The sequence below is a fragment of the Trichoderma virens genome (assembly GCF_000170995.1).
Source record: "Trichoderma virens Gv29-8 chromosome Unknown TRIVIscaffold_87, whole genome shotgun sequence".
NCBI classification, from domain to species: Eukaryota; Fungi; Ascomycota; class Sordariomycetes; order Hypocreales; family Hypocreaceae; genus Trichoderma; species Trichoderma virens.
This window is the reverse complement of record NW_014013662.1, coordinates 410,205-424,164: the sequence shown is the minus strand read 5'-3', so window position 1 is coordinate 424,164 and position 13,960 is coordinate 410,205. Positions and strand designations below refer to the sequence as shown.

Genomic DNA, 13,960 nt, shown 5'->3' with positions numbered 1-13,960 from the left:
AGCCATCATGCTCTCTTTTATATAGTTTTTATGTTTTACGGACACGGGGCGCCCAGAAAGCAATTTTCCACACCCTGAATCATACTCTGCTAGATCATACGCCATTGCTATGCGCTATCGTCATCTGCCGGCAATTATCATGGTGTGAACAGTCTCACAGTGAGCATTCCGTTGTCGGTCCTCGTACTTTTTTACCGTTTCATAAGCCTTGAATTCTCCTGCCTTCATCTCGCCCTCCAGCCACAGCGGCAACAAACGCAAAAGTTGTCCAAAGGTTTCCCATCTAGGGAAGTTCATTGCAATCGTAGCTCGAGAGATCTGACAAGGGGTCCACACTTTTCTATCCGGAATGAAAGCCGACTGTGAGGTTCGGAGTGGCCACCATGGAAACTACTGCCCACGTTTTCTCTGCAGCGTTCTGATAATAGAGCCAGAACATGGATTCGATGTGTCATGGACCTCGTTCCAGAATCAGTTCAATTTTCGTGCGGTGGAGATGATAAGAGTTGGGCTTTTGTAATCCCGGTAGCAGCAGCCCAACTGGGGCTGCAGAGACTAGTTTGTGAAGACATCGTGACTATGTCGCAGGGGTAGTTTTGTTTTTTTGGCGCCACGGATGGAGTCCGGGATAATGAATACCGAAGTTGGGCCTGGTTAGCCCTGTGCTTCTCAATCTCCAGAAAAGAAAATCGAAAAGAAAATTAATGGAAGATTTTTTCTTCGTCATTCTTCTCTCACCTCCGCTCAGCTCGCCGAAGATCGTTCCCTTACTTGACATGTTCGTCTCCAGAAGAAGGAGAGAGAGTTTGCAGGGTATGCGCTGGGTAAATGGGATTGGTTGGTTAGACTTTTTTTGCATAGCGCACTTAGCAACCAGTGTCTATTGCTTCGTTCTTCACTCCGAAATGCCATACAATGGATGATGGATCGCGGAAAAGGCCCTAAACCCCAATTGTAACATTGTTCTCTCATTGAACCCTTCAATCCCAGCCCGCATCCGAGATTCAGGTACTCGCACTGCGCCATGGGTAAAGCGATTTCCGTATTGGGCGCCTGTGTGACCTCTGGATGGACAAGATCCGGCAGACCAGGTGAACAAGCTTCGGGACCTAGGACAAGGGTGGCTTCCAATGCTTACCAGTTCTGCAGGTCCCGCCTAGCGGTCGCCGTGCATCGGACGCAGAGAATGTCAAGAGCTTTCCCATTTAGGCGCGCTTGCGACGTGATGAGAAAGCTTGTCTACTTCTGAGCGTCTAGACTGCGTTTGGGGTGGTGGCGTGGGCGGAGGGGTTGGATATTGGGGATTATGCTGCTGGATCATTGATAATCGATGGTGGGCCGGATGCTTTGCCCGCTGGATACTGACTGGCTGGCTAGCTGGAGTGCCACATCACGATGGCCTCGCCGTCATGGAGCTCTTCAGGCATCACCTCTGCTGGTTTTGACGCTATCCCTTGACACACGTGCGTTCTGATCTTACCACCGAAAAGGGGAAGAGAAAAAAACTTAGCAGAAGGCCCGAGATTCTCGCCATGCTCATACTCCCAGAGGCGTGAAAGAGGCCCGCCCAGCGATCGACTCTCCGCCGCTGCTGCTCTCGTATGCCGGCCTGGTTGCGCGTCACTAGAGCGTTGCTAGACCGACAAGACGCGCGAGAGTGAGGCCGGCCATCCGCTCTCCATCAGAATAGCCTGAAAGCACACACAGTTTCCGTCACCGGACCGCACGAAGCTCGGCGTATATGCCAAGCAACAGCAAACCGTGTCACAACTGCCGCCGTCGACGACTGCGCTGCGATCGCTCGTGGCCGACGTGCCACAAATGTGCGGTCTCAGGGCAGGAGTGCCTTGGATACGGCAAAGTCTTCATCTGGACTCAGGCGATTGACGCTCATGGGAATCCGAAGCCATCACCAAGTCGCAGGACTCCCCTTGGTGGTCCTCTCAGCTCTGGCTCTGCACCAACCTCTTCTTCCGTCACCAACAGCTACTTCCCACCCTTCTCGGATTCTGTCTCTGGCCGTCGCCCCGATTCTAGCCCCGAAAATCAAGCACATGATGCACTGGTCAGGGAGCGCAAATCTGCCCGGGGCGGTGTCCAGCAAGCGTCTGGTCGTCGCCCCTCGCCGCCACTAAAGGGTAAGAGAGACGATTCGACGATGTCGGCTGCACCGGAGTCAGCGAAAGATGCAGCTTCAAGCCAAATCCAGGAGGCGGTGCCGGAGCATCGAAAGTGGATGCCACAAGCAATTGGCAGCTTGACAGATCCTCTTTTCCAAGACCTTGATCGCAACTCAAGATACTACCTAGCACATTGTAAGAAACTGCCAAATTCCGAAATAGCCCAGGTTAGCAAGAAGATTGTGCGGGAATTGTACTAACGCATTTGAAAGTTGCCGATCGCGTCTGCAAAGACTTGGTGGCTCGAGATGTGCCGGGGGCCAATCCTTTCAGAGATCTTATCCCGTTGACTAACAGGCATCCTCTGCTGCTTCAGGTTCTTGTCGCCACCTCAGCGATACACTGGTCCAATATATTTCGCCCTATCACTGCAATTCCTACGGGCCTTAGTGATCCCGGAGGTTATCTCGCCCAGTTACGATCAAAAGACCTGGTTTCCAGGCAAGCTCTCATCGATGCCTTGACGGCAAAGCAGAAGGCTATGGGCCACTTGCAAGAAGTGCTCGACACCTTGGATCCTGGTGGAAGCGAAGTTGTTCTTGCTGCCATGCATTTCTTCATCAAATTTGATCTGATAGACTTGGAAAAGAATGACGGAAAGGGATGGAGGGCTCATTTGGAAGGAGCCAGTAGTATCCTAGCTTTGCTCACACCAGGAGGCAATGGAACCGAGCCAAACAGGATGCTGCGTGACTGTGTGGTGGCTGATTGTTTTATGTGAGTAGCTGCCGCTCTGTGTCTCACTTTGGGCTGTCTGCCAAACAAAGGGGTTGCGATTTGGGTTCCTCCGTACTGGGCAAAACAAAACTGACACCGCTTCGCTTCACTAACCCACAGATATCACATCTTAGGGTCAACGCTTGCATCGGGCAGCCTCGCCACCAACATAGCACGATATGCTTTCGAACTCCTACCGGTCATGAAGCGTGTCGAAGTCAACAGCTACCTGTCATGCCCGCCGGAGATCCTTCACATTATCCTGGTAGCCTCCAAGCTCTCGTACGAGACGCCGTGCACTGACTGGTCCCTGTCTGCCGCGGACGAGGCCCTTGCTCTTATCGACGAGGCCCTTGCGTTTGATATACCGGCGTGGGCAGACAGACTGCGACAGAATCCTCGGGTGCAAGACATTGAAAGTCGCATCCACATCGCCTCGGCTCATCGGTCAGCCGCCTGCCTGTATATTTTGCAGGCACTACCTCTTGTACGGGCCGTCCGCCCTGTAGACACCGAGTTCCTGGTTGGCGACATCTATGGGAACCTGGGCCAGATTAGCGTGGACGATCCGTACTACAAGGCTACGTCGTGGCCTACCTTTATCGCGGGAGCAGAAACTCGCGATGCAGAAAAGCGCACATGGGCGATGAAGCGTCTGCTGGGCATCTGGGAGACGTGCCCCTGGGGCTATTTGTTCACGGCCATAGAGCTGTTGAAGGCGGCCTGGGAGATGCAGGATGCGAACCCAGGCTCCAATGGTGAAGCCGGCATCAACTGGCTGCAAGGCTTGAAGAGCATGGGGATTGATGCACTGATAGTGTAGAGTTTTCTGCTCCAAGTTGCATCTTGCGAAGGTACATGTAGTCCCTTGCGATCTAACGATTTAGGGCTGCTGCTTCCCTTCCAGCGACGTTGGCACCTGCCGTTCAAGCAACCACAGCTTTCTCACCCATGTATTATTTTCTTGTATTTTCTATTTTTTTCCCCCTTCCCCATTGATAACGGAGTTTCTTCGAGCGAGATTGTATTTTTGGGAAATATCTGGTTTACATGACGGCAAAATAGCAGTAGCATACCTAAATACTTAAGGACTACTAAGTAATAATACAATCATTTAAAATAGTAATATATGATTCTACATATTCTTGCATCAATAACGAAAGAGAATAAGGTACCTATTCATGGGGGTGGGATTTCGGATCTGTTACCGACAAAGACACGCATCCCCAAGTCTCAAATCTGACTCGATGCAGCCAAACCACTTCCATCTTTCAATGCTTCCAGGTTAAGCTGAGCCGCAAGACTCGACATCAACTCCACGAAAGCAGGGTTAAAGCCCAAGCGGGAGCTACTGCACCTCGTCCCCTCCCGCCAGCGCTAAAAACGCAGCTTCAACCCCCTAAATGCCCTAAAATGCCAGCTGCAGCTGCAACTAAACGCCCGCCTCCAGCCGAAGAGCGTGCACCAGTTGCCTTGAAATTTCTCATGTAGGTTGGCATGGATTGAGCATCTGGGAGTGCCGATCACTGATTCATTTTGTGTTCACATGGGAAGATAATCTCAAGGGGTCCCAGCATTTCGAGGGAAACCAAAAACACCCACTTTTCCCTTGATAAGTCTCCCTCCCTTCCTTCGACATCTTTTGCCGCTGCGAACCGAAAGAGGCACGGGATCTCGTGTTTCATTTTAATGGCTGATCTTGATGCCTATTTAATTACATAAAAAGAGAATCCGGCACTACCGCGTCGGTGTGACAGCGCAAGCATCTCGTGCATCATATCACACAAAGCTGCAGCTCCTTCAATGTCGTGCTTCCCCAGCTGGCCTCCCCTCTCAGCTGAGCAACTCCAGCGTCCGATATCGTTGTACATGGGCCTGCTTGCTCCAATCACCTGGAGGAAAATTCGTTTGTGGTGGTTTTCTTGCATCGGACGCATCTAGGCACGTGCCTGGACTCAAAATAGCCGTTAGATAGCAGTGTAGCATCACGTAACGACTATGCATGTGAATATCACGTCAGATGTTGGAGTGGATTTGAGTCTTGGAATTGATTGCATTAGCTTCTTCTATTTTAACGTCTAAGCTACGGCAATACGTGGTCCACCATATACTCGAGTGAAGCCCATGTCCAGAAGCAGGTCGCCCGTCCATATTGAATCGAACTTTTGATCGCCAAGTCGTGATACCTACTGAGGTTATGGTTATGCAGCTCATCGTCTCGACACATAGCTAAAGAGTGAGCCATATCGGTGAATACAAAACGCAGTAAATCTTTGAGGACAACTTTGGTATCTGAGCACAAACAAAAAGGGGCAGAGGAAAGGGCTAATTCTCTTGGGGTGCTTTTGAGAGTAACAAGAAAAAGCGAACTGGAAAGGGGCAGGTCTGGCAGTACTTTGGGATAAGTGAGCTGGTCGTATAGGCGGATTCATGTATCTGATACGAATCTGGTCAAGACAATACGCGACTTCCAACGCATCCCTGCGATGAGCCTGATACTCTCTCATCCTCCAAAATAGCCACAAGAAGCTGGATTGAACAAGGAATAACAAGTCTCACACGCATGAATGACGAAGCGCACGGGTCATGAAATACCATCAAGGGAAGAAGATCTAGTAAGCCATAAACATTGTTCAAACAGGTGCTGTACCTCTCGTAGTGTTCAAGGGGACAAGCTGGGTCCATGGCTAAGCATCCAAGACTTGTTGTGTCTGGGCAAAGCAAATATCAGGAAAATCATTTGGAAACTATTCACGCATACCTCGTGAATTCTAACAAAACGCCAGCCATGCATAGGGGCCCTTAGTAGTCGCGAGACTAAAAGAAATGACTGCCAGCGATATACCTGTCGCAGTAACTTTGACGCAAATTCCACATTGCCATGCGGACCTGAAATGACAAAGAAAAAAGAAAAACTGCATCATCTCAAGAGAAATGCGAAAAGAAAAAAAGAAGAAAGTATATCAATGTGCACAAACACGTCAGGCAGCCTTGGGGCCGACAACGTTGAAAGGAGCCATCTTAAATCGGACGTGAGGCTGAAAAGGCTGAAGAAGAGCCTGAATATAAGCAGCGAATCGAAATTTGAAAGAAGAAACAGGCAGCGAGGATGATCACCAACGACGGCTATGCAAAGGTCAGCCACTCAAATTACCCCGACACAGAGCGTTCTTCGATCTTACCTGTATGCAGAATCCGCATTTGGTTGACGGCGGCGTTGCATCTTAGGCATTGCTACACGATCCTGCCGTTGGTGGAGACCAATGTCGTCGGGAGACCTTTGCTTAGCAGGTCGCCCCAAGAGCTCAGCTTCCAGTGAATTCAAGTCGGATGATCGGCTAGAAACCGACGAGTTCCTAGATTTCGGCCTCTGATGACCCTCCTTTGATCGACCCCGAGATTCAGGGTCCAGGGGAGGCAAGATGGGCCCGTCTTCTTCTTCTTCTACAGTTGGCACATCGTCGCCCTGGATAGCTGATTCAGTATCGTGCTGCGCTTCTGTTTGGTTGTCCTCTTCAGCGTCTTTTGGGCCACCATGTGCAAGCGAGGAGGTAGCCTTTGACTTCTTTGGCTGACGTTCATCCTCTGACTCGTCGTCTCGACGCTTGTGCTTTCCGTTGGGATGAGACATGTCAGGAGCCAAACTACCAGAAGTTGAGGTTTCGTCTTTCCCATGATCTTGAGGGTTCTGTGAAGGATGTCCGTCACCCTGTGCCGACACTGCCTCGTCATCAGATATGAGCGTCCGCGCCGGCTCGGGTTCATCGCCGTCAGTAGACTCTCCAGACTGTATACATAGGCTAGTCAGCGCTCTGGTCAAGGAGAAATGCGACATATGAATAGTCGTCAAAGAGCAGGCCTACATACCTCAGAATCCGCCGTTTCGGAGTCGTCGTCAAGCTCACCAGAAATAGACTGGCGGGACTGGTCGTCCTCGTGTCCATATGCCCGCGCCTTATCCGACGCTGGTATCTCGGTCGCAGTTGAATCTTCCCGGAAGCCTTCCTTTGGGGCTTCAGATCCAAGTTTGGCATTCTTTTCAAGGTCTTCTACTGACGACAGTGGAGCACCTTTGGTGTTATCCGCATTGGTCGAGGCCGATGCTTTCTGGGAGGATCTAGGATTAGAGCGATTGCCTCGGTTAGAACGGTTATTCTTGTTTTGCATCTTCTGTTGGGAAGAGCGATGACGAGAGCCTTGATCCCGGCGTCTGTTATCACGGTGTTTGTTTTGACGATCATGCTTCCGTCTGTTCCTATGATCTCGATGCGGCTCTTGCTGCGTATGGACACTTCTTGGGGGCTTTGGTGGAAGAGAATGATGGACTGGCTGGTTCAAACCAGAATGAGGACGAGAAACATGTGGCGGCTTGGGTGGAGGAGGATAATGAGGCCCACTGTGAACAGGGTAAGGAACTGGGGGCAGTCCGTATGGCGGCTGCGGATACGACTGAGCGAACGAAGTTTGGGGCGGGTAGCCAGGCGCGCTGGATGGCCCAGCAGGCGGATACGAAGGGTACGCAGCAGGATATGGTGCCGGTGGCTGTGATGCTGGTGGCCCAGGAGGATGAGCTGCATAACCCGCTTGGGCTGCAGGAGCTGTACCGTAAGACGGCTGATGGTACTGCTGTGGTGGGTAGGCTGGACCATAGCCAGCTGGGTAGTGCGCAGCAGGCGGATAATGAGCATATGGGGCCTGGAACTGAGCGTTCTGCTGGGGATATGGTGGCCCAGGTGGTGGATATGAAGCTGTGCCATGGCTCAGAGACGAAGGGTGAGACGGCGGTGGTGGAGGTGGAGGTGGAGGAGGTGCATATTTGGTGATGATAGGCCCCTTGTTTACTCTCTTTGAGCTTCCTCCATGATGCTGCCGATGATTGCCTTGGCCGGCATTTGGAGCATTCCTCCAGGCGTTGGCAAGGCCACTACAATGTTGAATATCAGTTAGGGATGTAACAGTAGGAACAAAAATGGGCGTCATCAGGACTAGGCGAGCGAAGATGATCAGGGGGGAGAGAAAGGCTTACGCAGGAGTCTTTCTTGTCGGCTCCGGACAAGCAACAACCCAGTGGCCTCTGCCGCCGCAGTTGTAGCACGGCGAGTCATCAGAGGGCCCCGCATGAGGATGCGCAGATTCAGACATTTCTGTGACGATGCAGAACGACGGGCTTTAAAACAGGAAATGGATCAGGTTGTGAAGAAGAGAGCCGACGACGGCGTCGACGATGGTTGAGGCAGTTGATGGTTGGCGACTGGGCGAGGATTTGAGACAAGGAAAAGGGCCTTCTCACTGTTCCCCGTCAAGTGCCCTCGAAGAAGAGAAAAAGAAAAGAAAATCGCCCCCGTCACCTTGAGCATCAACCACATCAGAACCTTGTCACATCACACAAGGCGCAAGTGAGGCATACCTTGCTTGGATAAGACGGCCTAGAAGCGATAAACCCCTTTCTAAACCGAAACCCCCTCCCCAGGCCGTTTCGAGATGGATGAAGCGATGTCTCATCCGCCGGATGCGCAGTCTGGGGATCCTAGAGAAAACAAAACAAAGAGAATACAAAAAACGATGAGCCCTGGTCAGAGAAGCTGAGCCAGTCGTTTGGGTGACTGGCAAACGGATGAGCGCAAGTCGCGTTGAATCAGCCGCCACGTGAGGCTGCGCACAGGCCAACAGAGCTTTGCAACTGTCTCAGCTGGGGCCAGCTCCGAGTTTTAGCCGTGGTTATAGTTGCGGGTACTCCGTAGTGGTATCGAGAAGAGGAAGAGAGGAGGAAGCCCGGATGGAGTCTCGGGTTGACCAGAGTCGCGCGCTGGAGTCGCAAGAGAGTCTGGGAAAGTAGAAGCAGATGCGCCTATGCAGGTTGATGTTTGGCGAAGGAAAAGAGTAAACAAGCGTTGCCGAGTTGAGTTGAAACCTTTGGGCTTGCTCCTGTGGCGGTGAACCTTGCTTTTGATGCAAAAGGTGGCTGAAGACTAACTAATACTCGTACAGGATCGTGCATGTGCCTGGGCAACCAACTTCAAGGCACTGGGAGAGGCCGTTATTATTGCGCTGGTTGAACGTTTATCGTGTTCGCTAACCTGTCATTTACTAACATTTGCAAGCACTTGCGTAGGGGAAACGCAGGAGCGGTCAAAAACTCAGGATATTCGGCGCCTGGGTATCGGCTAGGAGCCTGTGGCTTTGCTCTGTGTCACTCGAGCGGCCGTCGACTTGCATCGCACAAGCCGATGGAACAGGATGAGTCGTCATTAGTTTAGGCGAGAAACATGAAGAGCGGCGTGGTGGGGAACAGCTGGTAGAAATACTTACGAGTACACGGAACGAGGAAACTAGCTGCTGCGAGTAATATCACCCCCTACATAGAGGCGTGATGAGCTGTCTCAGGTATGATGATGTCTTTGGCGATGTGCCCGTCCTGGATTTGGATTTCAGGGTCTACCGCTACCCGCGAGGTACCTCGAATCTGCGCGAGATCTCCTCGCAGCATCAAGTACCGACCGCCGGAATCTGCAATTCTCCAACTGCTGCTGCACGGTTTAGTGGCGCTAGCGGCGGGAGCAGCGCCAGCCAGTGGAAGTCCACCCACCCTCCTGGGCCCCCGTCGTGCTACCAACTACGTACTGCACAGTCACAGTCCAGCGAGTGCTGGCGTTGGATCAAATCCGAGTTCGTGTGGGCGTGGGCGATAATTTCTCAGCAGAAAAGCTAATTGCAGCTAGCGGATCCCCAGAAACCTGCATGCTGCGAACCAAGCTTCCTGCTTGTGGCCACATTCACATCGCCATCGCCGTCGAGTTGCTTCATCTGCTGGTTCTGGAGCGCCGTCCAGGCCGTTGCATGTGAGATAAAGGCGTCGGGCCCTCGACCATGTTGGTGCATCCAGCCACGGCCCCTCCAAACACCATCGCCTGCAGACTCTTACTCTTAGCTGGATGATTCCGTCGTCAATGGTGCAGCCTGTGTAACCGCCCGCTCCGTCATAAAACATCCCAGCTGAAGAGATCCATCCTATGCTTTGTAGGAGAGCGCCATGCCGTCGTTACCAGGTGAGTGTTATTTGCTGTCTGTTGACTTGTCTTGTCTTGTCTTGTCTTGTCTTGCCCCTCGTCCAGTGTCCCCTCGTCACAACAAGCAGCAGCAGCCTAACAAAAAGACATCTACATCCAGCCTCCGTCGATCTAGACGAGTGCATCTCGCGCCTCTACAAAAAGGAACTCCTGGCCGAGTCCGTCATCGAGGCAGTATGTGCCAAGACAAAGGAGCTTCTCATGCGCGAGAGCAACGTCGTCCACGTCAAGGCGCCAATCACCGTTGTCGGCGACATCCACGGTCAGTTTTACGACCTCATCGAGATCTTCCGAATCGGCGGCTACTGCCCTGACACCAACTACCTTTTCCTAGGTCCGTCCCCTCCACATGTTACATGTCCATGCATGGGTATATACCTACTATATGCCCGTGCATGTGCATGTGCGTATTCATTACTGTTACACGCCTGGCTCGTGGGATTTGTGGGATTTGTGGCGTTGACTCAGCTTTTGATATATGGCAGGCGACTACGTTGATCGTGGCATGTTCAGCGTCGAGACGATATCGCTACTCGTGTGCTTGAAGCTCCGATACCCCGAACGCGTGCACTTGATCCGCGGCAACCACGAGTCGCGCGGCGTTACGCAGTCGTACGGATTCTACACCGAGTGCTCCCGGAAATATGGCAACGCCAACGTGTGGCATTACTTTACAGACATGTTTGACTTTTTGACCCTGAGTGTCGTCATCGACAACCAGATCTTCTGCGTCCACGGAGGTAGGTCCCTGGCTCGGAGCTGACAACCCCACCATGCCATCAAATGAGAAACCCAGTGCTCAGCGTCAAACTACAGGCCTCTCGCCCTCCATCCACTCCATCGACCAAATCAAAATCATAGATCGCTTTAGGGAAATCCCCCACGAGGGGCCCATGGCTGATCTCGTGTGGTCCGATCCGGATCCCGACCGAGACGAATTCTCGCTCTCGCCGCGCGGCGCGGGCTATACGTTTGGCGCGCAGGTCGTCAAGAAGTTCTTGGCCGTCAACAACATGTCACATATCCTCCGGGCCCACCAGCTCTGCCAAGAGGGCTTCCAGGTGCTCTACGACGACCGACTGAGTACTGTGTGGAGCGCGCCGAATTATTGCTACCGATGCGGCAACATGGCCAGTGTCCTCGAAGTCAATACGCAAGGCGAGAGATTCTTCAACGTGTTTGCCGCGGCGCCGGAGAACGACCAGCACAAGGATATGCAGCAGGGGCTGGAGAAGACGGCGGATGGAAATTCGCTGCCAGATTACTTCTTATAACAGAAAGAGAAAGACCTGCCGGAGTTGGATCATACTGAAATCATCATAAACATGTATCAATCAATGTACCTTGCAAACAGTTGTGCAGAGCTTTGTCATGATATAGAATTGCGGGCTATGCTAGAACACAAAGGCAGATGTTGCAACATCCACCCCGCCTAATGTCGAAATGCTACCTTGTATTTGTACTTGCTCAAAATGTACCTATGATATGCTCGTTTCCATCAGGAAACTGCGGCTTTAGTATTTTGCAATTGGACCCAGTAACTACCTACCTAGGTAGGTACTTACCAAGGTAGTTCTAATAAGTACCTAGCAAATACTAGAGGAATATATTGATAGGTAGGTAGTAGCGGTAGTAGCAGATAGGTACTTACTTAGGGAACTGTGCATCTACTTAAGTAATAGGTAGTAAATAAAAGATCAGTCCTCTGCATTTTATTATAACGCTTGAATTCTACATAGTGCCGGGGTGTTGGATAGCTAGCTGGAGGTGTAAATAGTCCTCCTGGTATTTTTAGTCCCAATCACTTGCGATTTTGAATCTCCACTCGAACTCCAGGTGCTTTTTCTTATCGTCGTCGACGAAGCTGGAGACAGCATCGTAAGTGCCACGGGCGAGCATTCCAGAGGGGGCCTCTTCTTCGTGGACTGTTAAGATTGTAAGCCACAATGACCATTCCCGCTTTTCTTCAGTAGGAATACTTACACCTCTTGATATAAGTTGGCTGCTTGTCGGTGTTGGGAGCATAGCTTCCCTAAATAGGTCATTAGTACAACGACCCAATGCAACGGTGCTCGCCATGTTCAACTGACAATCATTTCCGAGTCCTTGGAGACCCTAACAGGACCTCGCTTAACAACCTGGACATAGTGAAGACCACTCAGGATCTCGTGCTGGACCTTGAACTCGGCGCTCATGGTGAACTTGGCGCCCTCTTTGATCCGGAAAGGGGTCTCCTTGAGCTTCCTCACTTCTTCGGCGTTGGAAGGCCGGATTTCGGTGGGTTCTCGGCCGGGCGACTCCATGATGAGTGCTATAATAATGCAGACTCGAGGGTCAGAGGGATCGGAGAGGTCCTTGCCGCCGCTGAGGCCAAGGGACTGCTTGTATCGCTGGAGAGACTCATCCCCGGCATCTGGATTGCAAGAGTCAGCACGGTGATGGATAACACGACGGCTGCAGTAACGGATTGCTTTGGCCCTGTGTACGTCTGCCCTCAAAAGAGCAGCCAATACAAAGCTCTACTCATACACATCCCGTCCGTGTTCCTCCCAGGGAGGCTTCAACCAACAGCTACATACCCATCTGGTTGTACTCGGCTAAGCTCTGTTTCGGCTGGGAGAGCTTGTAGCCCTGAGTCTCCTCGGGCATAGTATCATCATCGTTGTGAGAAGCCATTATGACGTCGGAAATCGAAATTCGGTGGGCAAGAGACCAAAAGAGAGAAGCTCTAGACGATGCTATCCACAGCTACTGATAGATCGAAAGGAGAGAGTTGAAAAACATCAGAGCCAGCCAAGTCGGTCAAGTGGTCAGAAGGCGGGATAGCAGAGCCATGGAGGGGCAGCGGGTTGCTGGTGGGGTCGGGCCATGGCGATTGGTGATTGGATCAGCGACAGGGGGCTGTAATCCAGTCCGGTCAGGGGTCGGGCATCATTGCCCAGCGAGGTTTTGCAAAGGGGTAAAGAGGAAGGGAACTAATACGGAGCATACAGCAGTAACCCTGTAGGTCCAATGGATTTGTGCTGTCAAGTGATACAGGTTAGTGTTATTACTAGGTGCTAGCGCAGTACACCAAGCGCACGGTATCAGGCCGGTGAAATTAGCGGTACCGCAGTAACGTCCCGTGTTAGCGCCAGACGGGACTTTTTTCCTTTGCCATGTTTGCCTGATATCCAAGGCACGCAACTAATACTGGGAGGTGATGGAAGCTAGAGCTAGTACGGAGCCCTACTAAGGGATCAATACTGAGCGCTAGAGCCCAGCTGTCAATAGGTACTCCGTAGAGGTCCATACCTAGAGTTGCATTAGAAGGTACCTAAAGGTTGGAGCCTCAATGAGCGAGTACTGTACAAGTACAGTAATACGGGGAAACCAAGTGCAGGGCAGGGCACCTTAGTACTAATGGAGTACAGTACTTCCATGTTGAGGGATCGGTAGAATTGATCAATGCCTTAGTCCCAAGTGCTGTACTGTAGCATTGTGCGCCTGCAGAGTGCTAGAGCCACATATGTATCAATTGACCACATGGCCGGCTCAATCCCTCCAGCAATCGAGCAGGGGTCAATTGAATTCGGCAGCTGGCTGGGACCGTTTAGTGGCAACGGCTGCGTCTGTTGGGCGCTCGTCTCGACGCTACCGTGTTCTCAAAGAGGGGACCAGACCCCTACTCGCCCAGTTCCTCAGGCCCCCCAAAGCCCCCAAAAGCCCCCAAAGCAAAAGCGCAAAGTACCCGCCCAGCAAAAAAGTGGTACCATGTACATCCATGCCTCCGCAGAGACCAGGCCACATCAGGCGCTCCCAGCAATTTGCGCGACTCTTCGCCCACCATCGCGAGTGAATCTTTCTCTTCACCCTTTTTCATTTACCAGCCCGCCAGAGCACAGCATAATCTCCCCAGGCCTCGTCTGCTGCGTTTCTCGTCAAGGCCCGTCGCTCAGGCGCTTCCCGGTCGAGACCGCATCACCTGTCCGCTTTTCCCCCGGTGCATTGGCCATT

The 13,960-nt window shown here is 52.0% G+C and overlaps 4 protein-coding genes across 4 annotated transcripts; 2 read left to right on the top strand and 2 right to left on the bottom strand.

Annotated features, from left to right (window-relative positions):
* Positions 1–1,741: 1,741 nt before the first annotated feature.
* TRIVIDRAFT_76453 (uncharacterized protein) lies at positions 1,742–3,720 on the top strand (the record flags this gene model as incomplete). The annotated part of the gene is made up of 3 exons (XM_014096692.1): positions 1,742–2,315; positions 2,393–2,897; positions 3,018–3,720. 3 exons carry the CDS (start codon positions 1,742–1,744, stop codon positions 3,718–3,720), a joined length of 1,782 nt encoding a protein of 593 aa, XP_013952167.1.
* A 2,290-nt stretch (positions 3,721–6,010) lies between these two features.
* Positions 6,011–8,039, bottom strand: TRIVIDRAFT_67185 (uncharacterized protein; the record flags this gene model as incomplete). Its single annotated transcript, XM_014096691.1, has 4 exons — positions 6,011–6,023; positions 6,080–6,684; positions 6,765–7,821; positions 7,924–8,039. The coding sequence occupies 4 exons, from the start codon at positions 8,037–8,039 to the stop codon at positions 6,011–6,013; spliced, it is 1,791 nt and encodes a 596-aa protein (XP_013952166.1).
* Positions 8,040–9,648: 1,609 nt separating this feature from the next.
* TRIVIDRAFT_76450 (uncharacterized protein) lies at positions 9,649–11,383 on the top strand (the record flags this gene model as incomplete). The annotated part of the gene is made up of 4 exons (XM_014096690.1): positions 9,649–9,943; positions 10,065–10,298; positions 10,450–10,704; positions 10,781–11,383. The coding sequence occupies 4 exons, from the start codon at positions 9,928–9,930 to the stop codon at positions 11,236–11,238; spliced, it is 963 nt and encodes a 320-aa protein (XP_013952165.1).
* Positions 11,384–11,647: 264 nt separating this feature from the next.
* Positions 11,648–12,704, bottom strand: TRIVIDRAFT_111588 (uncharacterized protein; the record flags this gene model as incomplete). Its single annotated transcript, XM_014096689.1, has 4 exons — positions 11,648–11,889; positions 11,948–11,996; positions 12,055–12,377; positions 12,544–12,704. 4 exons carry the CDS (start codon positions 12,638–12,640, stop codon positions 11,756–11,758), a joined length of 603 nt encoding a protein of 200 aa, XP_013952164.1.
* Between the last annotated feature and the right edge of the window lie 1,256 nt (positions 12,705–13,960).